General features: G+C 37.9%; 1 protein-coding gene across 2 annotated transcripts in view; it reads left to right on the forward strand.

Annotated features, from left to right (window-relative positions):
- The first annotated feature begins 264 nt into the window (after window positions 1-264).
- Window positions 265-10,842, forward strand: part of CDK15 (cyclin dependent kinase 15) — an 88,244-nt gene continuing 77,666 nt past the window's right edge. For both annotated transcript variants that reach the window (XM_026449259.1, XM_026449266.1), the window contains exons 1-4: window positions 265-354; window positions 1,056-1,205; window positions 1,420-1,514; window positions 6,812-6,891. In XM_026449259.1, the coding sequence (XP_026305044.1) occupies window positions 265-354; window positions 1,056-1,205; window positions 1,420-1,514; window positions 6,812-6,891 (415 nt within the window). The remainder of the gene's footprint in view (window positions 355-1,055; window positions 1,206-1,419; window positions 1,515-6,811; window positions 6,892-10,842) is intronic.

Consider the following 10,842-nt stretch of genomic DNA (forward strand, 5'->3'; position numbering starts at 1 on the left):
TGCCAAATTTTATTCTATTCAATAGCAGCTGCCTCGTTTTCAGTTGTGCACATCTGAATGCAAGCAATCCCTGTCTGATGTGGAGTTTCTTGCACTGATAAGGAAAAACTGCTGAAGTTGTGAGGCTGCTCCAGGCAGAGTCATCATGTGAGTCATATGAAAGCTCCACACTGCTGACCTCTGGCAAAAAGGGAGAGAACAAGGATAGGAGAGGCAGTGGGGGAAAGGTTCAAGTGCGGGTTTTCTCCTTGAACCTAGAAGATTATGGGTCAAGAGCTGTGTGCAAAGACTGTACAGCCTGGATGCAGCTGCTATCGGAGGAGTCAGCCTGAGACCATGGAGGCTGCATTCAAGGTATTTGTATCCCAGAAGGAGAGCATCTTTCTCTATTGATAAACCAAGGAGTTCAGACACTCCCTTTTTGTAGCAGGGTCTGATTCTTCTGCGGTAGGTCTAAACCAATAAAATGAAAATTCTATTAAAGTCACAGAAAATTTATGGCTGTAGTTATCAAATTTGGAGAATTTCTTGTAAACCAAAAGGGAAAAATAATCCTTGGCTTTGGGTTGCATGAAACTCACTTGGCTTGAAGTAGTTCTCTCGAAATCTCTAAGGTCCTAAATTACAGAGCTGAGATTTAAAAGGCAAGCTGCAGTATTAGTTGATATGCTATGGATTCGAAACTTTAGTAATTAGTTCATGATTATTAGCAATGCAGTAGTAGATTATTCCCCCACAGCAATAAATTAAGTGGACAGGAAAAAAAAAAGCCAGAGTTAAACAGAAAAAAGTTGGAAAACATCCATCAAAGAGATTTAGGTTAACCTAAATGTTAAAGACATATTTTTAGGTGAAGAAAGAATGTAATATTTCAGGAGTTGATACCATTATGGTCTTTTTCAGGGATCTTTCAAGAAAAGTGCCTTTTGGGGGTACAGGAAGCTTAGAAAACATTTGAAGAGTGAAAATGAGGCAAATAAAGAAAAAATTGTTTTACCAGGCATTGAATCTTTACTTTGCATAAATTTTATTTCTGCTCTTTCTTTTTTCTCTAGCTAACAGACCTAAAAGAAGCATCATGTTCCATGACTTCATTTCACCCCAGGGGACGTCAGGATGTCCGTGCCCAGAAGTTCAAGAGTAAAAGGCCACGGAGTAACAGTGATTCTTTTCAGGAAGAGGATCTGAGGCAGGGTTTTCAGTGGGTGAGTGAGCAGCTGATGTTGATCAAGAAGAATTTAATGTGTGCTTGTCTAGGGAGGCCGGCCCTTATGTCCAGGGCAATTACTGAGTGAGCCTTCCCAAGTCTGCTCTGGAAATGCTGTCTAATTTCCCTGGGGAAAAAAAGTCAACACTAAAAAAAAGTGCTCTTTCTCTCTTCCCTTTCACCCACTCCTTTTCCCCATTCCCCTAAAGCAGAGGAAGAGCCTCCCTTTTGGGGCAGCCTCATCTTACTTGAACTTGGAGAAGCTGGGTGAAGGCTCTTATGCTACAGTTTACAAGGGGATTAGCAGGTGAGTGACACATAGCTGGGACACACTTTAGAGATGAGGGTCCTGCCCCCTTAATTTCACTTTATAAAGCCAGGTGAGACATCATAGAGGTTCATAGCACTCAGGACCTGGGCAAGACACCATGGCCGACAGGGAGAGAGACATGATGACTTAAACAGCCTTGAAAGAAAAACAAACCTGCCCTGCCCTAATTAAAATCAGCCCACTTAAATGTTTATCAGCCTTTCCCTTCTTGCATTCAATTCAGAGAATTCAAAGAAAATAGACATTCTCTACTACTGACCCAAAGAACAATTACCACTCTTCAGGCCGGTGGGAGGCACAGTTGGTAAAGCGTCTCTAACAGGTTTTTTATATCCCTCCCTAAATCACAATGACAGAGGTTTGTAATGGCAACCTGGAGTTTGCTGCTTCATTCCTCCACCTGGCCTTTATAGAAGAAATTGGAGTTGGTTTCTGCAAATTATGGTACATGCAAAAGATGATAAATCCTAGATTTTTTATACTTGCAAAATATACAAAATGGAGAATAAAAATACTGCTTATCCAAAAGCTAAGTACTAACTTTGGTAAACAACAAACTTTGTTAAATATATATCAAATATTAATGTATTTTAAATATATATAAATATTTTATATATATTTTAGTCAAGGTGGGAAAGTTGGAAGGTTGTTTTTTTCTTTGTGTTACTCCAATAGATAAAAATAATGGCTCAATAGTGGTTAAATATTAATTTTAAAAATATAGCTGATCCAAGTGCAGTGGTATTTACAACTACTTGATCACAACCAGCTACAGATTTCTTTGTTCCTTCTCCACTCCCACTACTTCACTTAACTGGCCAAAAACAAAAAAAAGAGAGAAATTTTATATAACTACTACGAGACTAAATATTCATTATTTATCTTAGTATTTATGCTGTTATTATTATTTTTACTTGTTAAAACAAGATTGTAGGGGACATACAATTTTATTTTATTATTTATCTATTTATTTATTTTGAAATGGAATCTCACTCTGTCACTCAGTGAGTGCAGTGGCGCGATCTCAGATCACTGCAACCCCCACCTCCTGGTTTCAAGCGATTCTCCTGCCCCTGGCCCTTTATACTTTCTTAATCTGTTTTAGTCATCGTGTATATTAACTTTTTTTAATGCTGAGAACATCTGCAATAAAGGACCACATTTGATTTTATTCTAAGGTTCCTCATATCAGTTTGGCCATGGTAACTGTTTCAGGATGGCTCAGATCTGGGGCACCCTGGAACATACTTGGATACATGGGTACCATGAACACTTCTGATGTTCCCTTCTGAGTTCTGACTTTGATTGTTGCACACAAACAGACCTTTCTAGCCCAAAGTTTACACAGAATTCACTTATCTTTTCTTCTAATTACTGTATGTTTTCTTTTTCATTTAACTCTTTCATCTATTGGGAATTTATATTGTATATTCACAATCATCCCAGCTCCATTTATTAGATTTTCTTTTCTCTGATGGTTTGAAATGCTGCCATGATTACATATTAGATCTCATGACTACTTGAAATTGTTTCTGTTCTAATCTTTCAAAAAATCATGTTTCCTTAATCTATCTTTTCTTATATTTGTGCTGCTTTTTTTTTTTTTTTTTTTTTTTTTTTTTGAGATGCAGTCTCGCTTTGTCACCCAGGCTGGAGTGCAGTGGCGCCGTCTCGGCTCACTGCAAGCTCCACTGCAAGCTCTGTCTCACGGGTTCACACCATTCTCCTGACTCAGCTTCCCTAGTAGCTGGGACTAGGGACTACAGGTGCCCGCCACCACGCCCGGCTAGTTTTTTGTAGTTTTTTAGTAGAGGTGGGGTTTTACCATGTTAGCCAGGATGGTCTCGATCTCCTGACCTCGTGATCCGCCCGCCTCAGCCTCCCAAAGTGCTGGGATTACAGGCATAAGTCACCGCACTCAGCCTTGATTTTAATTATTGTTGCTTTAGACTATTTTTAGAATATATCAAAACTCTAAATTAGAGAATATTGACATCTTTGCACTATTAGATTTTCTAATATAAATATCCTGTAAATATCTAATACAAAACAGTCCCTGGAATGGTCATTTACAAGACCCTATGCAATCCCTACCCTCCATTCCTCAGCACACACTCAGCTCCTCTCTGTCCTCATCTCTCCTTCCCCTCTCCTGCTCCAATGCCAGGACTGCTTCTGCCTCAGTCAAGGACTTTTAACTTGCTGCTCCCTCTGCCTGGAGCTGCCTTCCACTGTTCATGCACACAGCTGACTCCTCCCCTCCATCAGATTCCTGGTTCAACTGTTACCTTATTTATAAAACTGTAGTCCCAGCTACTCAGGAGGCTGAGGCAGGAGAATCACTTGAACTTTGCAGGCGGAGGTTGCAGTGAGCTGAGATCGGCACCACTGCACGCGAGCCTGGGTGAGAGTGACACTCTATCTCAAAAAAAAAAAAAAGGTATAAAGCATTTTCTCTTATAAACATACTTGCCAAAAAACTTTTTGCAAGGTTTAGGGGAGAATTTCACGGAACCATGTTCTGAGGAAAATACATCATAAAACTTTTAAACAAAATTTAAAAGACATGATAAGGCAAACAAAAGAAACTGGGGGAAAGTATATGCAAAATAGTTCAATAAAAAGGTGGGCAAATCAGCAAATCACAAGAAAAATGGAAAAGATCCATAAAGTATGAAAAATCAGTTTCACATATGGTTAAAGAAATATAAATTAAAATGTGATAAACCTTTTTACCTTTCAAATAGGCCAAAAAAATGAAGATGAAAGCAAAAAGCAAACCCACATGATAGGGCTATCTCAGAGGGACACAGGAGCCAACTGAAAGAGCTTCCAAAGTACAAAGCTGCAAAAATTTGAGCAACCAAAAAAAGTGGTATTAAATTATAACCCAAAGTATAAAAGAAATATCTATGCGTTCATACTGATATAAATAAATTATTCAATACATTAACAAATGGGAGAGAAGAAACAAATCTTTCATGCCAAATAAATACAAATAATTTATGTAGATAATATACCTTCAAAGAGGTACAGCATAACTCTCCACTCCTTAAGCGTGGGTCATTCATAGTGGCATTTCTCTAAAAGTACAGTATGAAAAAGGGAGAGAAAGAGTAACTTTATAGTAGAGAAACCTGACCAACACTATCTCAGACAGGTGATTAAGATCAACATCAAAAGTCATAAATCATGATGATGGTATGCACTCTTTTTTTTTTCAGATGGAGTCTTGCTCTGTTGCCTAGACTGGAATGCAGTGGCGTGATCTCAGCTCACTGCAACCTCCACCTCCCGGGTTCAAGCGATTCTCCTCTCTTACCCTCCTGAGTAGCTGGGATCACAGGCGCATGCCACCACACCCGGCTAGTTTTTTGTATTTTAGTAGAGATGGGGTTTCACCATGTTGCCCAGGCTGGTCTCAAACTCCTGAGCTCAGGCAATCCACCTGCCTCAGCCCCCCAAAGTGCTAGGATTACAGGTGTGAGCCACCACGCCCAGCTGATGGTATGCACTCTTAATATGATGTGATAAAAATGGTACTTTACCTCCCCCAAACCCATAACCCAGTCTAATCATAAGAGAAATATCAGAAAAGTTCCAAGAGATGAGTATCCTACCCAATACTTGACTAGTACTCCTCAAAACTCTCAAGGTCATCAAAAACAAAGAAAGTCTGGGAAACTGTCACAGTCAAGAGGAGCCTAAGGAGACAGGACAGCTAAATGTAATCCTGAATGAGATCCTGGACCAAAAACAAAAAAGACATTAGGTAAAAACTAAAGAAATCCTAATAAACTATGGACTTTAGTCATTAATTATAACAAACGTATCATATTAATGTAAGATGTTAACAATAGAGGAAACTAGATGGGAGATATGTGGGAACTTTCTGTACTGCATTCTCAATTTTTCTATAAATCTAAGACTGTTCTAAAAAGTGAAGTCCAAAAGCCCCCAAAACAAAACCTGCCCCATGTTGGTGAGGGAGCAGGAGAATGGCCATTCTCATGACCAGTTAGTGTACCATTACTCCATGGGACAGTTTGGGAACACGAGTGCAAATCAATAAAAACACGTGCATTGCGTACCCTTTGAATCAGCAATTCTGCCACTACTTTAAGGAAATAACTGGGGTTTTGTGAAAAGATTTGTCAACAAGTATGATCATCACAGTATTTTTGTAATAGCCCAAAGCTAGAAACAACGAAAAGGCTTTTGAAATTGGCTACATACAGTATAGTATATTTGTATGATTAAATGTTAAATCATTATTAAATATTGGATCATATAAGAATGAACTATAAGAGAAAAGTTACATGGAGGAAAAAAGGTTACTAACAACATGATTTTAATCCCACTGTATTAAAAACAATGGATTTATACCTGTATTAAAATATTCTCTATTCTAGGCACTTAGCTGATAAATGAATAAAATGACGAATGAGGGGAGAGTAGGAGGAAATGAAGAGAGAGAGAGATAGTGGTGTGACCTGGGAAGATCAGGTAGCACCTAGAAGCCCACTGCAAGAATCTGGCTTTTATTCTGAGTAATGCGTGGAGATATGGTGGTTTTTGAACAGAAAAGTGACTTGTCCTGATGGTCATTTTAAAAGCATGCCTCCAACTACTCTGCTGAGAATAAATAGTAGGAGTGCAAGTGTCTCCGCAGGGAAACTGTCAGAAGACCACTACAAGGCTGGGCATGGTGGCTCGTGCCTGTAATCCCAGCTCTTTGGGAACCTGAGGTGGGCAGATTACCTGAGGTCAGGAGTTTGAGACCAGCCTGGCCAACATGGCAAAACCCCATCTCTGCTAAAAATACAAAAATTAGCCAGGCATGGTGGGGGTCCCCTGTAATCCCAGCTATTTGGGAGGCTGAGGCAGGAGAATTGCTTGAACCCAGGAGGTGGAGGTTGCAATGAGCCGAGATCGTGCCACTGCACTTCAGCCTGGGCAACAGAGCAAGACTCTGTCTCAAAAACAAACAAACAAACAAAAAACAAAACACTACAATAAGTCAGATGAAAAATAATAAGCTCCAAATTTTCTATAATGGACATATATGTATCACTTTAGTAAAGAGGGAAAATGCTTTGGAATATATATATCATTTATGTATTGATATATGTTAAACTTTTTATTTTGAGAAAATTATAGATTTATATAGTACAATATGTTTTGAAGTGAAACTGCTTTTGTTTCATCTTTGGTATAAATTGCTGCTTTAAACCACCTCGATAAGTGTGTGCCCCTCAATCCCTCTTTTCTAGAATAAATGGACAACTAGTGGCTTTAAAAGTCATCAGCATGAATGCAGAAGAAGGAGTCCCATTTACAGCTATCCGAGAAGGTAAGAACAGCAGAAATGGACCCAATAGATCTGTTTTGACTCCTTGATTTGGTAAAAAATGTATTGCATTGATCCATTCAGCATCTAGTTTTGATTCTTCTGGAATACTATAATTACATTTTTATTTTTCATGCAAGTTATTCAAGAGCATTTGCACTGCTATTTTATTACTTAATTTTGAGGAAATTGAGATTTAAAAATATTATATCACTTGACCGAAACTATGAATTCACTGAGCAATTACTAATACTTTCCATGTGTTTGGCCTCATGCTAGGTGCTAAGGCTATACCTATATAACCTCAGAAAATTCCTATAAAAGAGAAAATATATAATCACACAAATTCTTACTGGGAAATTTGCCTGAACATAACATGTTGTTAGCTAGCACTTGGAGATTTTCCAGAAGGCATGCATTTTTAGTGTTCTGCCTGTATTTTGTCTGTGCCCTGGGCAGTATAGCAAATGGGTGAAGAACCTGGTGTCAGATGGACTTGGGTTTGCAGCATAGGTCCACCAATCACTAGTGGTGTGATGTTGGGTAGATTACTTTAGCTATTTATGACTCAGTTTATTGCAGAAAGAGGATAATAATAGTACCTATTTCATGGAGTTGTTATGAGGATTCAACAAGAATATGTATGTAAAGCACTATCACAGAGTCCATTTTTCAGAGTTCAACGAATGTTGACCATTATTATTCCATTCTTCTTTTCCTGGGTAATGTCTTATTTGCCATCAGGATAACTAATACTTTATAATATAAACATCAAGAAACCAACATAGTGAAATGAATCATTAAAAATATAATTTATCAACCTTTATTTCATGAGCCATTTGAAATAAGATGATGATAGGATTGCTATGCATTTCAGCAAAATCCCAGAGAAATGGCACTTCCCTGGCCTTATTTTCTCCCACTTTTAACTACTTATTTTCTGTTCTTTACTAAGCACGTGCTATATACAGATTATGTTGCTGGATGCTGTGAAAGATGAGAAGGGAAACCCATATCTTTGTTCTGTCATTTGTAGTCTTAACAGAGCACATGATTCAAGTCACAAATGTATAAAAGACATAAACTAAGATTTTAGAGAACAAGTTAGTCTCAGTGTGACTGACGGAGTCCGTAGATTTTGAACTGAGCTTGTAAGGATGGGTTATGCAAACAGGCATGGAAAAAGCAATTTGGAAAATGAGTTTATAACTGAATTTGATACCCTTTTCAAAAGTCTTTCAGAGCCCCTGGGAAATACATCATTTTGAATTTAATTGGAGGGCCAAATGGGCCATTGGTTTAGCCAGAGATTCATCCTGGTAGGATCAGGTGCATTCTGGGAGAAGGCATGGTTTTAAATGTTTAATATAATGGAAACTGCATTAACTAATGTACTTATTAATGGTCTCCATGAAAGGATGATCAGATTTGGAAAGAGATGTATGGGTAGGTTAAAGAGTATTTGTGAATGTAATAGAAATTCCCAGGTCACCTGCATAAGAGGAAGGTCTCCTTTGTGAGCTTGAGTTTGTCAATTGCTTGAGATTGGATTTGCTTAGATATTGCCCACAGCCAAGTTTTTCAGGTTGACATTTAACTGTAACAGTGAAACCTTTTGCCAGGTTTGCTAACAGATGGTTCTCAGCATGGTTCAGAAAAGCTGGATCCGTTTTGTTCTGTATGCTAAATGTTTCTTTCATTGCGTATTTACGGAGGAATTGCCTCTCCATCACAGGTGTTTACAATTACATTTAGTAGTCAACTGTGGACTTTCTTGGTTTGTTTTATGGACTTACCTTACCGAATGCTTTGCTTGTGTAATATTAAAAACCACAGAAAGATTTCTGACACATTGGAGGTTGTTAGGAATCCAATTTCCAACAATGAATGTTTCTTTTTACACCACTATAAAAGCTTGGAGCCCTTGTTAAAAGAGCCCTCTCCCCTCAAGAAGATATGAGGCTTCATTTGGAAACTTTGGCACTGTCCCATTTTTCCTGTAAGAACTTTAAGGATGTGAGACCAGGGAGACAGGAGGTTAAATGAGAAGGGCTGGAAGGCAAAATAAGAACAGCTGGAGTTCATTAGCTAAAATCCAGGGTCACTAGCTAAAAGGGCAACCGAAAGGCACGTGCAGAAAAACTGAACAAGTAATGCAGCCTTCTTTAAAAAGCCTTGAAGCAGGAAATGCTTTTCCTGAACAATTTGGCTGCCCTGATGCTATAGCAGCCAAAGATTTATTAAGTATGATTTTACTACATATATGGTCTCTTTCTATACAGGTAGAATACATGTGGCAATTTACTAGTCTGGTCATTTGGAGTACTATTTTCATTTGACCTTAACATGTGATATTATGAAACTAGCAAAAGTATGAACAGCACTAAGGGAAATATATCTTTTTTTTTTTTTTTTTTTTTTTTTTGAGATGAAGTTTTGCTCTTGTTGCCCAGGCTGGAGTGCAGTGGCACGATCTCGGCTCACTGCAACCTCTGCCTTCGGGATTCAAGCAATTCTCCTGCCTCAACCTCCCGAATAGCTGGGATTACAGGCATGCGCCACCACTCCTGGCTAATTTTGTATTTTTAGTAGAAACGGGGTTTCACCATATTGGCCAGGCTGGTCTTGAACTCCCGACCTCAGGTGATCCACCTGTCTCAGCCTCCCAAGGGAAATATAATTTTAATACATGTGTCAGGTGCTTTTTATACTTATTTCAATCCTCTTAATAACCCTTAGAGGTAGATATTATTAATATTATTCCACTATATGGCAGTGATTCAAACCAAATCTCTCTGATTCAAAAATTTATATGCTTTCTATACACCAGCTCTAGAAATATTCATTTAGCACCTACTATGACCAGGCACTCTGCTGAACTGCTAGATACGCAGCAATACACAAAATAGATGTGTTCCCTACCACTCTCATTCCTTTGCTAATTAAGAAAAGCAGAGGCCTTCATAGTACCTTAGAAATCTCTCATAATTGACTCTAGAATTGTGTTTTAAGTGTTTGTTTTATAACTGGGAGAAAATACTTTCATTTGAATAGGTTAATGTGTTATGTTTTTACATAGTATAACATTTCTTAGTTTTATGAACTTTATAGCAATATCTTAATAATGTGCATTATTTTAAATATTTTTGTTCAAGTGGTCAACTTTTGGTTTAAACTGAGGACTTTCAGCCTGCTAATAGCATTTTTCTTAGGAAGGAGTCGTATAACTAGTCTTTTTTGAGGACCAGGCACTTGACATAATCTCCCCTTCCCCCTACATAATATATTTTTTAAAAACCTTTATACTAACCCTAGGAAGTCAAATGTGCTATTTTTGTTTTAGAGATAAAGAAATTCCAGCCTCAGAGAGGTTAGGTAACTTGTCTGAGGTCACAGAGATGGTAATCAGAGTTGTTAGAATCCGTACCTATTCTATTTAAAATCCTTTCTACTTTATTATGATGAATTTGGAAATGCTTAACTAAAGTATTTGTTTAGCAACAGTAAATATAAAAATAGAAATCTGTTTTTCATAATACATTTTGTATAAACATTAAGGAAAATGCAGAAGAAGTATTTTTTTAATCTTTAATTTTAGATTCAAGGGATACATGTCCAGGTTTATTACATGAGTATATTGCATGATGCTGAGGTATCCTGTCACCCAAATAGTGAATATAGTACCTGATAGGTAATTTTTCAATCTGTGTCCCCCTCCCTTCCTCTCCCCTTTTGGAATCCCTGGTGTAGTGTCTATTATTCCCATCTTATGTCTGTGTGTTCCCAATACCCCAACTTATTAGCTTCCACTTGTAAGTGAGAACATGTGGTATTTGGTTTTCTGTTCCTGTGTTAATTCACTTAGGATAATGGCCTCCATCTGCATCCATGTTGCTGCTAAGGACACGATTTTGTTCTTTTTTTTTTTTTTTTTTTTTTTTTTTTTTTTTTTTT

Source organism: Piliocolobus tephrosceles, chromosome 11 (genome assembly GCF_002776525.5).
Source record: "Piliocolobus tephrosceles isolate RC106 chromosome 11, ASM277652v3, whole genome shotgun sequence".
NCBI classification, from domain to species: domain Eukaryota; kingdom Metazoa; phylum Chordata; class Mammalia; order Primates; family Cercopithecidae; genus Piliocolobus; species Piliocolobus tephrosceles.